Below are 16,997 nucleotides of genomic sequence, written 5' to 3' on the forward strand. Positions count from 1 at the left end.
AACCTTTGCTCCATGGACATCAAATAACAGGCTTATCAGCATGCTGGCAGGACCAAGCAACAATCCAGCCATGCAGTGAAGGAGCAGACAGAGCTCCTGATCACAAGCAGGAGATGGATTTAAGGTTCTTCACGTGTAGCCTGGGTGTGCTTTGCCCCCATCAGAGTTCCACTTCCCCTCCCAGCACGAGGTGAAGTCAGGGAGTCAACGGCTGCAGCCTGGGATAGTGGCCCTTCTGCATGGTGGTAATGGCTCGCTGCATGTGCCATTAGGAGTGATGTCACGGCCAGGTCCCGAGGAATCAATAAGATTGCCATGATGCCTGTGTGGCTAAGCAGTCAATAAGCTGACCTGAGCGGGGCTGGCTGTGTGGATTGGTTTTCAAAACCGTTTTGCAAAGCCCTTTTTCATGTGCTATCAGTTGAGGATGGATTTTGATAACTCGCATTGATTTGCTGTATTTATGAAGTGCTGTTTACAGTGGGTAAACTGTGTAATTGCACCTAGAATGGACAAATAAATAATATCCGTATCTATGGTATTGACTACCCAGGGTTAGCTGAATATATATAGCACACCTCCAAACAGTTCGTGGATGTTGAGTTTTGACTTTTAGCAGGCTTAGCTCTCAAGTTTCAGTTAAGTGTTGGGTGGTGAATGACCAAGTTTTAAATCTGCTTCTAATTTTCATGCTTCCTTTTTCCAGGAGGAGAAATTTAACATGTAATTTTCCTCAGTAGGAGAATGGTTCATCTCGGTTTAAGCAATCCCACTGGTGCTGCAAAAAAAGGATGGCTTTCTTTGGGGCCATCAGATTGCTTTCTCTCCTCTGCCCAGAAACACGTCACTCCCAAGGGCAACTGCCCATTTGCCCAGGGGCCTCTGGAATAAGCCACATGGTCTATATTTTCCCAATGTGTGGAAAGAAAACATTTGAATCTGTTAGAAAGATGGGTGTCTAGAAGTCTTACATTGTAGGAATATGGCTCACCTTGTGGCCTAGACAGCTCCCACAAGTCAAGATGCCAAAGGGTTTCCCCATATCAGATCATGGCCAAAATGGCAAAATACGTTCAATGGGCAAACCCTTAGATATAAATGAAGATGGGTAGGGGATTCTAATGGTTCCTATTTGCTTGGGGTACTCCATTCTATTTGAATTTGAAACCTCTGTAGCATGAATACAGATGCTAGACTGTTGTGAAACTTAAATGAGACAGTGAAATCAAGTGTGTTAGAACAAGGGTGGTAAGAAATGAGACAATGAGACCAGATTCTTACTTTCATCCCACAGAAGAATCTATTTTAGATCTTATTCTATTTGCAAGAGGGAGTCATTAAAAGTCTCTTTTTGAAAGGAAGTGATACCATCTTCCTGAATATTTTGAGCTTGAGTGATAAGAGATGGAAGGTAGAACAGGGAGCCAAGATGTGTCAGAGGCCAGGAGAGCAGGTACAAGTTCACTGCAATGGTCCCACGAGCAATGGCCAAGTCCAGAGCTGGGATGGTGGTGAGAGGCTGAAGACAAGGTGTGCGGAGTTACAGATGGTGGAAGGAAGAAAGCAGTATTCCTCTATACTGAGGGACTAGAGGAAGGATGGTCCTATTAAGAAAAGTACACAAGACAAGAGGAAGCTCTGGATGTAGAGAGTTTCTAGTGCCTGAACATTGTGATCTGGAACTTAGGAGGGGAGTCAAGCCTAGAAATGTAGGTCTGGATTTCAACAGCAGACACGCAACTGCTAGTCAGGTAAGCAGTCAAGTGTGAGGGTAGATATTCAAGAACACCAAAACTTACTTCTCATGTACCTTTTCTCAGGAGTTTACTAGAAGATAATCTCCAGCCAAAGAAAGTTAAACCTACAAAGAGGGGGAACATGAGTTACAAGAAAAGGAGAACTGGTCACAGAAGAGATGCAAAGGGTGTTCCCAGAATAATGGAAAAGAGGAACTTCAAGAAGACAGTTGTGCAAGAGACTTAGAGAGCTAGTCCAGTTGGTGCAGGAGGATGGTGGGATCCAGAAAGGATGCCTCCAAAAAATAAGGTAAAAAAGAATAGGTTGAGTATCTGATGAGTTTGCCAAATTGAGAGGAGAGACAGCTCTACTGAAGATACTTGAGAAAATGCTTGATGGGCACATAGAATATTAAGTGAACAATGAAACAAGGCAACTATTAATTCCTGGAAGAATATAATAGAGTTGGAAAATCTAGGATATGTAATCATACTACACCATACTTCTCAGCTGTAAACAGCATTTTGGTAGTCATAATAAAACTGAATTTTCATTTAAACTGTGATATAGATACACTGAGAAGAGAGGAAAAAGGGGTATGTGTGTGCTTGTAGGGATGTGGAGTAAGGTCTGAAATATGTTAAAGCCTTATTATTCAGGGTGGCCGCATAAAATGTCGAAAAGTGAATCATTAAGAAATCACAGTATAAACAGGTAACTGAGAAATCTGAAGTTAACTACCAGAAGCAACGGTTGAAAGAGAGTGTTCATGGGCCCCTGGGGAGAGGGACTCGGATGGAAAGAAGGAAAGTGGAGCCTGCTCTTCTTCTTTATAAGTCTTCTAGGATTCTTCAGCTTTAAAATGTTATGAAAATTGTCATGCATGTGTATTATTTTGATAAAAACGAGAAATCGTAAACAGAAGGAGCAGTGTTCTAGGCAGGGTGAGCCAGATAAGGCCTGGGAGCAGTGGGTGGTGATTAGAAGGTCACTGATGGCTTGAGGTGTGTGAGTGAAATATTGACAGCAGAGCCAGACTGTCAAAACTTGGCCTTTTTCTGAATGGGCAGATTTAAGTCCAGATATTGGGTTATTTAATCCAACAAGTAAATGTTGATTTACTTAATTTCCTGTTTCCTTATCCTTCATTGTAGGGCTCTCAGTCCACAGATCTGCTACTGAAATGGCTGTCGAATGCATCACCTTTAAGCTATACCTCGAAAAGAAGCACCTTAAGTCCTATGAAACAAGACGAGGATCGAGAGACAAAAGGAGGCAAATAACACAGCATCAAGGGCACTGCCATCAGTTCCGGAGCCAGTCCCGAAGGGCCACCCACGCACTTGGCTGATCTCACCCTTCGTGCTCTGCGCTTCAGGGTGGTGCATGCTCAAGCACATACACGTGTGTTGCTTCCTCTCGTGAACCCAGCCTCAGTGCAGCAGCCATAGGGGCCCCAGAGTGGTGACAACTAATTATGAAACACCAGGTCTGATGTGTCCCTTTTATCTCATCTTGCAGAAGCCTTGCAGTCCCACAAAATCCCCAGTGGCCCTTTGTAATCCTGGAAAGGAAGTGTCAATATGGAAACAGCTGTTCTTGAGATAGTAAGATGATATTCTAATGAGCTGCTATGAGCTGTGCAGACAACCCAAGGCTAATGGGATTCTGATGCAAATATTCTTCTAGACAATTAGGTTCACGTGAGAAAGCCTGTAGCCCATAGCAAGGCTGAGAGGAGGGACACTCGCCTACAGATGTCACATCCCATCATTCTTATGTGAGTTTTTATCCTCCCAAGCCCTGTAGCATGCTGACTACTCTCCCTGACTCTCTCCTGGAAGGCGGAGACCCAAGCTACCTTGCTAAAGGTTGCCACCAGAAAAGCCCAGCTGGCGAGGAGAAGCAGCCAAACACAGCTAGTTCCCAGCACTGCCCCCCTGTGTTGGCTGTTGAGTGAGTTCAGGACCAAGTATCTCCTGCCATTTTGGAAGCAGGATGGAGAAATGGCCACGGGTTGATGCAGTTGAGGCAGGGAGTAAACACTGTGCTTTGGCAGAACCAAACCCCTGATGATTCAAGGGGGAAGGTTAGAGGTGACAGTGAGAGAGAGCTTAGGAACAAAGAAATGGGAAATGACTTTCCACACTGAAGGACTTAGAACAGATGCTTTTTCTAGGGGGAAGCAAAGGGAAGAAGATGACTAACTCACCAGGTGCCTTTTCAGTGTCGGGCCTGGCCCTGGGCACTTGCTCTAAATACCTCTTTTGAAACTTCACCATGGTCCTGTAAGCTGGGTAGTATTAGCTTTTACTGATGAGGAAGTCAAAGCTCAGCAAGATTGAATGCTTGCTGACGGTCATACGGTTAGGAAGTGGTGCCAGGCTGGGATTGAGACCCAAGTCCATGGGACACTGAAGTTCATTTTCAGTGTTCTTTAGGGATGAGTATGTGGTGACACATCAGAGCATTCTGTCCTTCTTGACACGGGCTGCCCTCAGGAGAAAATATTCTACCAGATCCTAAACAACTGGGGTTGAATCAGAGGACAATCTACCTGGGGGAAGGGAAATACCACCTGCAGCTCTCTCCACCCATCCTGTCTCACCTAAAGGAAGGAAAGTCCCTGATGAATTTCACAGTCCAAGGGCACTTGCTTGTTAAAAGTCTGAGACCTTGCATAGCACTGTAGAATGCCCCCCCACTGCCGCCCCCTTGCCTCACCATCACATTAATAAAAGCCTATTTACCGTAGTTCCTTTTACACAGGACATCATAGCCATCATGAAATTACAAGGTATACTAAAAGGTGAGAGACACAGTTTGAAGAGGCTGAACAAGCATCAGAGCCAGAGTCAGATATGGCAGGAATGTTGGAATTAAATCAGACCAGGAACTAAAAAACAGAAACAACAACAAAATCCCCCCCCCCCCCCCGCAAATGAATGGTTTTTATCCTAAGGGTTTAGTGAAAAAAGATGACTCTGAAAGAAGAGATGGATAACATAGAGAGATGGAAATTCTAAGAAAGAATCAAAAAGAAATTCTAGAGATCAAAAACACTGTAAGAGAAATGAAGAATGGTTTCCAGGAGTTTGGGGAGAGGGAGGGAAGGAGGAATGGATAGATGGAGCACAAGGGATTTTTAGGGCAATGAAATTATTCTGTATGGTAGTATAGTGGCTACATGTCATTATGCATTTGTCAAAACCCATAGAATGTACAACATTAAGAGTAAACCTAATGTAAACTATGGATTTTGATTGATAATAATGTGCCCATGTTGGTTCATCGATTTTATCAAATATGCCACACTGATGGGGGATGTTGAGGGTAGGGGAGTATATATGTGTGGGTGGGGAGGGCTATGTGGGAACTCTGTATCTTCTGCTCAGTTCTGCTGTGAACCTGAAACTGCTCTAAAAGAATAAGGTCTATTAAAAAATTAAAAGAAAATAAAGAGAAATGAAGAAAGCCTCAGATGATTTCATTGGTAGACTGGACAAGGCTGAGGAAATAATCTCTGTGCTTAAAGCTATGACAATAGAGACTCTTAAAATGGAAAAGCACAGGGAAAAAAGACTGAGAAAAAAACCAGAATAGAATATCCAAGGACTGTGAGACACCTACAAAAATGTGTAACATATGCATAATGGAAATAGAAGAAGAAAGAAAAAGAGAAGGAAAAACAGAAACAGTGTTTCAAGAAATAATGACTAAGAATTTCCCAAATTTAATGTCAGGCACAAAGCCACAGATCTAGAAAGCTCAGAGAATACCAATCTAGATAAATTCCTCCCCCTTCAAAATCCCCTAAAACCAACCCCCCACCACAAAACCACCAAAAAATCCCCCACAGCCCCTCCAAACTACACCTAGGCAAACCATAGTCAAACTTCAGAAGATCAAAGATAAAGAAAAAAATATTGAAAGAAGCCAGAGGGGAAAAAAACCACCTTACCTATAAGGATAAGAATTACATCTGACTTCTCCTCAGAAACCATACAACCAAGAAGAGAGTGGGGTGAAGTATTTAAAGTGTTGTAAGAAAGGAATCCTCCAACCTCAAAATCTGTAACCTGGGACACTATCTTTCAAAAATAAAGGAGAAATAAAGGCTTTCTCATACAAAGACTGAGGGAATTTGTTGCCAGTAGATCTGCCCTGTGAGAAATGTTTAAAGTTCTTCAGAGAAAAAAGAATTCTTCAGAGAGAAGGAAAATTATGTAGGTCGGGAACCCCAATCTACACAGGGAAAGGAAGAGCATCAGAGAATGAACAAATGGAGGTAAAATAAAATTTTTAGTTTTACTCATTCTTAACTGATCTAATAGATAATAGTTTGTTCGAAGTAATAACAGCAACAACATATTTGAATATGTTGAATACATATGAACACACACACAAACACTAGATATAAGTGGAATAAATGACAGCAATGATACAAGGGACAGGAGGGAGGAAGAATTAGGAATATTTTGTTATTATGAGCTACTTACTCTTCACATGAAGTGGTATAGTGTTATCTGAAAGTGGACTTGGATTAGTTGCAAATGTATATTTCAAACTCTAGGAAACCACTTAAAATTTTTAAAAGTATAATTAATATACTAAGAAAGGAGAGAAAATGAAATCATACAAAATACTCAAAATCACAAAAGGCAGAAAAGGTGTAGAAAACAAAAACTAGGAACAAAGAACAAGGACAACAAATAGAAAACAGTAAGAAATACGGTAAATATGATTCTAACTTTATCAATAATCATTTTAAATGTCAATAGTCTAAATACACCAATTACAAGATAGAGATTGGCAGAATGGATCAAAAAACAAGACCAAATTACATGAAACCCACTTGACATACAAAGACGCATATGGATAGAAAGTAAAGATACGGAGTAAGATATATCATGCTAACACTAATCAAAAGGAGGTGAGAGTAGCTCTGATAATTTCAGACTCAGCAGACTTCAGAGCAAGTAAAATGATCAGGGATGAAGAGGGGCATTACATAATGCTAAATGGGTCAGTTCTCTCGGAAGACATAACAAGTCTTAATGTGTATGCCCCTAACAGCAGAGTGTCAAATATGTGAGGCGAAACTGAGAGAACTACAAAAAGAAAAAGATAAATCCACAAGTATAGTTGGACACATCAACACCCCTCTATCAGAGATAGACAGATCCAGCAAGACAGAAATTCAGTAAGGACACACTGAAACTCAACAACATGAGAAATATTAAACTGGATGTAATGAGCATCCACAGATTACTTCATTTGACAACAGCAGAATGCACATTCTTCTCAAGCTCACGTGGAACATTCATCAAGATAAACCATCTTCTGGGCCATAAGACACACTGCAACAAATTTAAAGGATTAGAAATCATACAATGTCTCCTCTCAGACCACAATGGAATTAAACTAGAAATCAATAACAAAAAGATAGCTGGATAATCCCAAAATACCACATGGAGATTAAATACCACACTTCTAAACAACACATGGGTCAAAGAAGAAATCTGAAAAGAAAATTTAAAAATATGTTTTGAAATAAATAAAACTGAAAACATAATTTATCAAAATGTGTTGGATGCACTGAAAGCCATGCTTAGAGGAAATATATAGCACTGAATGCATATATTAGAAAAGAAAAGAAGAAACATAAAAATTAATAATATAAGTTTATCCCTTGGGAAAGTAGAAAAAGGGGCAAGTTAAATCCAAAGTAAGCAGAAGAAAAGAAATAATAAAAATGAGAGAAGAAGAATCAATGAAAATGAAAACAGGAAATCAACAGGGAAAATCAACAAAACCAAAAGCTGGTTCTTTGAAAAGATAAATAAAATCAAGAGGCCTCACTAATTTAAATAAAGAGAGAGGACACAAATTACCAATACAAGAAATGAAAGAGGAGACATCACCAGGGATCTTTTGGACATTAAAAGAATCATAAAGGAATACTATGAACAACTCTGTGCCTATATATGTGATATATACATAGATGAAGTGGACCTATTCCTGAAAGAATCAGTCTGTGAAAACTCACACGAGAAATAATAGAATCAATAACTAATAACCTTACAAAACAGAAAACACCAGGATAGATGGAGTCACATGTAAATTCTACCAAACACTTATGAAAGAAAATATATCAATTCTCTACAATCTGTTCCAGAAGATAGAAGCAGAGAAAAGACTTCTTAATTCATCCTATGAGACCAGCATTGCTGTCATGTCAAAATCAGAAACCTACAGATTGGTATCTCTCATGAACATAGATGCAAAAATCCTCAACAAAATATAAATAAGTTAAATGTAGCATGTATAAAAAGGATTATATACCATGACCAAATGGGATTAATCCCAGGTATACAAGGCTGTTTCAACATTCAAAGATTAACAAGTATAATTCATCATATCAGAAGGCTAGAGAAGAAAAATCACATGATCACATTAATACATGCAGAGAAGGAATTTGACAAAATCCATCATCCATACATGATAAAAACTCTCAGTAACTAAGATTAGAGGTGAACTTCCTCAACTTGATTAAAAAAATCCTCAAAAACTGACAGCTAACATCATAATGAAGAGAAATTTGAAGGAACAGGCAAGAATGTCCTTCTCATCATTGCTTTCAACATCTTATTGAACAAAGTCCTAGCTAATGCAATAAGATAAGAAAAAGAAATAAAGGTTATACACACTGGGAAAGAAGAAATAAAACTACCTTTGTTCACAAATGACATGACTGTCCATGTAGAAAACCTGAAAGCATTGATAAAAATACTCCTGGAACTAATAAGTGATTATAGGAAGATTACAGGATACCAAATTAATATACAACAGTCAATTGCTTTCCTATATACCAGCAATAAACAAGTGGAATTTAAAATTAAGAAATATAGTACCATTTACACTGGCACCCCCTGAAAATGAAATATTTAGGCACAATTCTCACTAAATATGTACAAGATTTATATGAGTGAAATGAGAAAACTCTTATGAGAGATATCAAAGAAGAATTAAATAAATGGAGAAATATTCCATGTTTATGGGTGAGAAGGCTCAATATTACCAAAATGTCAGCTCTTCCCAACTTGATCTACAAATTTAATACAACCTCAATCAAAATCCCAGCAAGTTATTTTGTGGAAATCAGCAAACTGATACTGAAGTTTATATGGACAGGCAAAACACCCAGATTAGTTGACTCAATATTGGTGGCAAAAAAACAAAGTTGGAGAGCTGACACTACCTAACTTCAAGAGTTACTATAAAGCTACACTAATTAAGACAGTATGGTATTGGTGCAAGAATAGACAAATAGACCAATGTAACAGAATAGATAGCCCAGAAATAGACCCCCATAAATATAGCCAACTGATCTTTGGCAAAGGAGCAAAAGTAGTACAATGGAGCAAAGGCAGTCTTTTCAACAAATGGTGCTGGAACAACTGGATATCTACATGGAGGAAAATGAATCTAGGCACAGACCTTATATTCTTCACAAAAATTAACTCAGAATGGATCACAGACTTAAAAGTAAAACATGAAAATGAAAATATAAGACTCCTAGAAGATAATATAGGAGAAAACCTAGATGACCTTAGATATGGTGACACCTTCTTAGACAAAAGTAAGATCCATGAAAAAATAATTGATAAGCTGGACTTTGTTAAAGTGAAAAACTTCTGCAGAAGGCAGTATCAAGAGAATGAGAAGAAAAGCCATAGACTAGGAGAAAATATTTGTAAGAGACATATCTGACAAATGACTGGTATCCAAAATATACAACAAACTCTTAAAACTCAACAGTAAGAAAGCAAACAACCAGATTAAAACATGGACAAAGAACCTGAACAGACATCTCACCAAAGAAGACATACAGATGGCATGTAAGCATATGAAAAGATGTTCAAAATCATATACCATTAAAGAAATGCAAATTAAGACAACAGTGAAGATACCACCACATACTTATTAGAATGGCCAAAATCCAAAACACTGATGACACCAAATGTTGATGAGGATGTGGAACATCAGGAATCACATTCATTGCTGGTGGGAACACAAAGTAGCTCAACTACTTTGGAAGACAGTTTGGCAGATTCTCACAAAACTAAATGTACTCTTACCACACAATTCAGTAATCAAGCTCTTTGGTATTTACTCAGATGAATTGAAACTTATGTCTACACAAAAACCTGCACATGGATGTTTATAGTAGTTTATTCATAATTGCCAAAACTTGGAAGCAAAGAAGTTACCTTTTAGTAGGTGAATAAATTAATAAATTGTGTTCCATTCAGACAATGGAATATTATTTAGCACCGAAAAGAGATGAGCTAGCATGCTTGAAACTAACACAACATTGTAAATCAACTATACATCAATAAAAAATAAAATACTAATTGCCAAAAAAAAAAAAAGAAATGAGCTATCAAACCATAAAAAGACCATGGAGGAAATTTAAATTCATATTGCTAAATGAAAGAAGCCAATCTGAAAGCTACATATTGTATGAGTCCAACTATATAACATTCTGGAAAAGGCAAAACTATGGAGACAGTAAAAAGATTAGTGGTTGCCAGGTATTAGGGGAGAGGGATGGATGAACAGGTGGGGCACAGAGGATTTTTAGGGCAGTGAAACTATCCTGTGTGATACTTACATTTGTCCAAACAACACCAAGAGTGCAGCCTAAGGTAAACTCTTGACTTTGAGTGATAATGATGTGAATGTAGGTCTGTCAGTTGTGGCAGATGTACCACTCTTGTAGGGGATGCTGTGTGTGGGGACAGGGATACGAGGGAAATCTTTATACTTCCTGCCTGATTTTGTTGTGAATCAGAAAACTAGTCTAAAGTTATTTTTTATTAATTAAAAAAATAGACTGCAGGGAGGTTGATCTGGAGATGATAATGGTAGGATGAACTGGGGGAGAAACACTGGATGGAGGAGAATAATTCGATGGTTAGTCCCAGTGACATGTAGTAAGGACCTGAACTTTGGCCATGAAATTATGGACGGAAAAGGATGGAGTGTATGACTGCAGTCCCTTCCAGGAGCTTCAAAACAAGATTGTGGGGGTGGAAATATTGGAAAATAGCATGGAGGGGCAGGGGGCAGTTAAGGAGAGAAGGGTAATACATTAATGATTCTGTGGTATTTTAATAAAATAACTACTTGATTAATCTCTCCACCACCCCTGAGACAACTAAACTCACACCAACCCTTTGGTGTGCCCCCAACTGCCCCCACCCCAGGAGACCCTACAGCCACCCACCACCAGCCACCACCATGGCAGGCAGAGGATATCAGCAGTCAAAGAAACTCCCCCAACCCGCTGCTGTTCGATCTCTATTTATACTTCAGATAAAGCAATGATGCTGACTGTGGATCTCCCATCACTGGAAATCCAGAAAGACCCTTTCCATTCTTGACACACTCCTCCTTGAGGCATAACTTCCCGATCCTATGGTCAGAATGACTGCAAGTCACTGAGATGCTGATATCCAGCCCTGGAAAGGCTGGTTCCCTCTGGGAATCCTGCCAGCAAAATGTTGCCTCAATTTGAAGACAAATTATAAATTAATGAAGAAAAAACAGCCCCAGACTCTCACGTCTGCCAAAACACACCATGCCCTGAAAGGTTCCTGAAGGGGGCTCAGTGATGTATAGGACAGAAAGAGCCAGTCCTCCAGCAGCCGTTTCCGGATTCGAGACGCAGACTGGCTTGTCCTCAAAATGGACCACGGCTGCCTTTCCCAGGGCAGAGCCAGGGTTGTTCTTGGATGGAGAACACCTCTCAGCTGTTACCACCTGCATGGTTCACACCATCTGTAGTTAAACCCCCACCAATAACACAAAACAGACAGACTTGTCACCGGCAGAAAACCCAGAGGAAAGCATCAGAATGACTGTGGTCGGGGCTGGGTAGGAAGGCTATATGTAGAGGTTGCTAGGAACACCAGGGGTTTTCAAAGACTGTGTTTCCAGACTCATCATCTGCATGGAAATGTCCTTGTCAGCTGCTTTTTCTTTAAAAGCGAGTCACTCAAACAGCCTTGTCCCATAAAATCAATTTCCAAGGAAGTCTTGGTAACCTAATACCTACAAAAGAGGCCAGGACCCCAGCGCTGGAGAGTCATGTTCTCCATCCTGCCCTCGGCATTCTCCACCTGACAGACACAGACTTCGCCATCCACCCTCCCCCCTTTCTCCCTGAAACTATCGCTTTACTTCACAGACATGTCTGATTCTCCCAGGCAATGCCTCTCCAAATGGCTTTTGTCTCTTTTGGCAAATGCTTTCTATTTCTTCAGCCCATTCCTTCTGACTTCTGCATGTTACTAGATTTAAAAAGCCACTTCCCTGCTATGTCATCTGTAGACACCATTCTGCATGGCTCAGGCATTTAGTGACTTTATGGTTTTCTCCCCACAAAAGGCACGTGAGGAAGAAATCATAGCCCTAGGAGAACTGGACAACCGTGCAAGAGGATCAGACACAGGAGCGGGGGCGGAAAGACCCTGGGGGGTGACAGAAGAGGGCCCGCTGTTCACGGAGGAAGTGGAAGCCTGTACTTACAAACACATCCATGAGCAGGTGTTCCAGTGTCACTTCAAAGTCTTCCAGTTTGGCAGCTAAAGTCATCACGAAGGATCCGATGGGTGATCAGGCCCCGCTGATGGCCCACACCTGCAAACCCCTCAGCTCAGGAAATGCGGCCGGCCTCAAACTGAGTCACAAGCCAGAATCACCGCTAGTGGGAAGTGGGAACCCTCAAGACAGAACAGGGCATCGCAGACCTTACGGCTGGAGTTTTGGAGCCTTGGAGCCAGAAATCTTAAAGGATTGAAAAAAAAAAAAGCTGTATTAATGATGCCGTGGGACAAAGACTGGGCACAAAGTGATGTCAGCAGGTGAGGAATCCAGCCACTGCCCGGCCCTTTACCACTTCACAGATGCAGGGAACCGCGACAGTGGGTGAGAGACAGTGAGATGGGGTGGGCAGGGAGAGTGGGAAAAAATGGAATAAACTGTCTGACTCTGATATTTATAGGGCTGCATGTTTTTGACTCCAGCCCATTTCTCAGTTCATTTGTGACCTTTCATAAATGGCCAAACACACTGGGGCGTATTGTGGAACGGGGGCAGTGGGTCCCACAGAAGTTGGCTGTGACCAATGCTAGGGCAATTCACACAGACCCGCCATCAATAGTTCTTTGTCAAACACCCATCAGACCTTGTTCTGTACACGATGACAGAAAAGCACATAGTCTTGTGAAAAACAGGGAAACGGAATTTTTCCTCAGTGTATTATTAGATCCGTATACTCTCCCCCATCCTCCGTTTTCTGTCCTCCCCACCCCCTCTTCTGCAAGAGTAGATAAACATCAAGGAAAAAAAATTTAATCTTTTGTGTCAACTCCTCAAGCTTCTGCCAGGGAGAGAAGAGCCACTAAATCTTGCAAAGGCCATTTCTCCTTTTCTGCCTCCAAAGTTTGAGGCATCTTCTTTTTTTTTTTAACTTAGATTTTAATTGTGGTGAAATACACATAGCATAAAATTATCCATCTTGACTGTGTACACTACACTGGTTAGGCGTACAGTTCAGAAGTGTTAAGTACATTCACACTATTGTGCAACCAACCTCCAGAACACTTTTCATCTTGTAGAACTGAAATCTCTATACCCATTAAACAATAACTCCCCATCTCTCCCTGCCCCAGCCCCTGGCAACCACCATTCTGCTTTCTGTCTCTGTGGATTTGATTCTTCTTGGTATCCCATAGAAGTGGAATCATACAATATTTGTCCTTTTCTGTCTGGCTTCTTTCACTTAGCATAATGTTTTCAACACTCATCTGTGTTATAACCTGGGTCAGAATTTCCTTTCCTTTTAAGGCTGAAATCCTATATCCTAAGAAGAACCACTGCTTCGGACAATTTTTCAGGTCTGAGTAAATCTCTCAGGAACGCTTGGTTGTCAAGCCTACAGCCTTGGTTCTACCAGTGAGTTCTGTCCTGTTCCCTGAATAATTGCTGAACTGAATGATCCGTGCAAATTCTAGCCTCCGACTCCCAACAGGGTGTAACCACTTACCAGTTAATACTGATGCCAAAGAAGCAGGTGGCCCACATGGACCAGAGAAGGAAACAAAAATATGAAGACTGTCTGCTGTCTCATAAAACTCTCCTTTTCTTGTCAGAGCTCTCTAAAGTGGGAACAGCTGAAACTCTCCAATTTAGTATCTTCCCATGAATTTTCATTTTCCCAGAGGAGATACAGACCCACTTAACTCGGCATATAACATTTAAACAAAGCGACCATAAAATGAGGGACAAAGAAAAAAAAATGGATGAAGAGCATCATATTCTTTCTAAAGCAGATTTGGAATCTGTCAGAGTAGTTTAGCTTGACAGTGGGTCATAAATTGTACATAAATGTTCTTTGAATTATGGTTTTGATTCTGTTTGGGGGCCTCTAATAGGGGAATTAGAGTGGGCTTCATGACAGGCATCTCTTGTTAGGCAAAGGCACCAGGGAGGGGGCGGCTGCGCGGTGATGAATGGCTCCAATAGCCAAGAGTGTACAGAAAATATATTTCCCTGATGGGTGAACTCATATTCACAGACCTCCCTGTCAGCTAATGCATTTACCATGTCTGGGATGGATTCAGTGACCAGAGCAACCGAAGTCAGCCACAAAGACTCAACACCAGCTGATACCTTGCCACGTAGTTGCTGTCTTTTGTTAAAACTATAGCTTCCCTGAAGGAACTCAAAAAACCCAGGTACCTTCTTTCACCAGGTAAGAGAGTGATAGGTTGAAAAAAAATTGGCCATATACCCGGGAGACTGCTGGTGAGGAGAGGTAGAGACACAGATACAGTGTCCTTCTGGTCTCCTGAGGATCTCAGGTGAGCTCTCAAAATCAGGACTTCTTGAGCTCCTTACCTTAAGAACTCAGTTTGGACGAAGTATTTTGAAAATCTAGAATTTCATAAAAGATATACTTGTGTAATTCATTAATCCTCTTCCTGGGATGGACAAGGGATCAGCCGATGGAGCACAGGTACTATTTCTTGTTCAGTGAAGTCTCCCTGTCTCCCAGTCCTGGCAACGACTTCACATGGTTTTAAGGGCAACCCCAGGCATAGTGCCTCTTGGAATGTAAAGAGCAAACTTGAGGGACAAGGAACTGTGTGTAATTTGGGCACTGCGAGTGCTTAATACTCTTGAGCTAGAGCTCTAAGGAGGATGTACCAAGAACATCCTGCTTTTACGGGACAAAGCCACCGTAACTGTTTCCATAGAGGAAAAATCAACCAGAAGAAGAGTTAGCATGAAGAGAGCATGAGGAAAATGGTCACGGGTTGTGGACGTCACCCATAGGACACATCTGGGATGCTTTCCGGTGGTAGTGGATAACATGAACCGTGTGGAGTCAGTTGGGCACCTTGGAGGCAGCAGAACCACACCAGTCTTCATGCGGGGAGGCTGTTGAAAATGCATCAAGACAAGGCAGGCTCACTGGCATCAGCGCTTATCAATACATGAGCATATAGTAAAGGATGGCTTGGACATATCAAATGCGAACTCTTTTTAGTAACTCTCTTCTGTGTAATTGATACAAATTTTTGGTAACTATGGAGAAGTTTTATTGATGCTTATATCAGATCTGAACATTTATTTGTTCATTCATGCATGCTTTTGACAAATATTTATTCAGCAGCTGGTAAGATATTGAGATGGGTCCTAGTGCTGCTAAGAAGATCAAGACATGGCTCTTTCTTCAAGACTTACAGTCTAGAGCAGATGTGGCAAGATGTGCTGGTGCAGTTTTATACTCTCTCCTATCTTTTGAGAATATGAAAGAAGAGTGTACTTCCTTTTGGGGGAGCACTTACTCTGGGACTCTGGGGGGTGAGGGAGGGCTCACTGATAAAGTGAGAATGAAGAGCATTATTTCCACTCCACGGGAAATGAACAAGAATGAGTGAGGTGGTAGAGCAGAACTCCCAAGGGTGGGATTTGCAGCACTAGGTGGCAGGGGCATGGCTGGGGGCAGTGGTGGCTTCTAGGAGGTCTGAGCCCAGTGGCCATTGGGTTTGAGAAGGTGACAGCCAATGTCTCAGTATTGGTGGCACAGGGTACTGACACCATCCCACAGACATCACCTTGATGGTATACACATCTCACTTAGAAAAAAACATACTTCAACCACTGATCAAAGCTTAGAGGCCACCTGAGAAGGATCTGAAACCAACATGCCGGGGCTCGCCAACTGAGAACAATTAATCAGCAGCACACCTGATATGGTAGGCAAATGCTAGAATTTGCTCTGCACACTTAAATAATAGCATTTGTGTGTATGTTTTCAAATTTCGAGTTTCTTTCTGTTTGAATCCCGAGTGACCATCTCCTTCTCCAAAGTCTATGAAAAAACCTCCTCCAGCAGGCTCAATATTTTGGTGACAGGACTCAGATGAAAGGGCAGACATGAAGCCACACTCCAGAGGGAAGTGTGGGCAAACCAATCTTCTAGAGAGAACTATGCTATTCTGCAGCCCTGAAGATGAATCATCCCCTTCTAGAATGTGAGCATTCTGCAGAGCTGAGGCCCTTGGTTCTGTGAGATCACAGTTCAGATTATACCAGACAATCTATTAAGTACCACGGTGTGCAAGCCCAAGGCAGCAGGCAATGGAATAGGCAAGGATGTTTTTCTGGAACATTCTCTCTGTTCGCTCCAGTGCATTGACTTTCTACTCAGCAAAACCATTTGAAGGTCAGCTACAAAGCAGTGGATCAAGACAACATCCAGTTGATCAGAACTGGTCATTAAGATAACCTAGTTAACTATTTTAGTGATCTGAAACGACGACGAAGTGTTTACTGAGGTATTGTTTTTTAAAGCAAAACCACTAGCTCTTATTCTGATCACTCAGTTGTGTCTTATAGACGCTGTTTATAGTGCAAAAAACTCCCAATGATACATGTAAAAGTGAACAGATATGAATATCCTATTGACGTCTTTGTCTGTCAAGCTTCTGCCTTACCTTAAAGCCAGAGGGTTTTTAAAGATATGCTTGTTTAAGTAGAACCCTATAGATGGCCGCCTGTCTGGGTCTAGTTACAAAGGCTGGCCTGTCTGCTCTAGATGTCCCTCGGAGGACAGATGTGAATTTAAGGGTTTGCCTCTATAGGGCCCCCAGCAGGCTGGCACTGCAGTGGGTCAGGGCAGT

The 16,997-nt window shown here is 41.3% G+C and overlaps 1 protein-coding gene across 2 annotated transcripts in view; it reads right to left on the reverse strand.

Annotated features, from left to right (window-relative positions):
• The window catches only part of FRMD4A (FERM domain containing 4A), a 577,190-nt gene that overhangs the window by 312,190 nt on the left and 248,003 nt on the right, over positions 1 to 16,997 (reverse strand). Inside the window, exon 1 of one of the 2 annotated variants that reach the window (XM_064479532.1) lies at positions 12,334 to 12,570. The exons of the other annotated variant lie outside the window; for it this stretch is intronic. Coding sequence (XP_064335602.1) covers positions 12,334 to 12,399 — 66 coding nt within the window. The 5' untranslated portion in view covers positions 12,400 to 12,570. Of the gene's footprint in view, positions 1 to 12,333; positions 12,571 to 16,997 lie in introns of those variants that run through there. 2 annotated transcript variants of the gene reach the window in all.

This window comes from Camelus dromedarius, chromosome 26 (genome assembly GCF_036321535.1).
Source record: "Camelus dromedarius isolate mCamDro1 chromosome 26, mCamDro1.pat, whole genome shotgun sequence".
Taxonomy (NCBI): Eukaryota; Metazoa; Chordata; class Mammalia; order Artiodactyla; family Camelidae; genus Camelus; species Camelus dromedarius.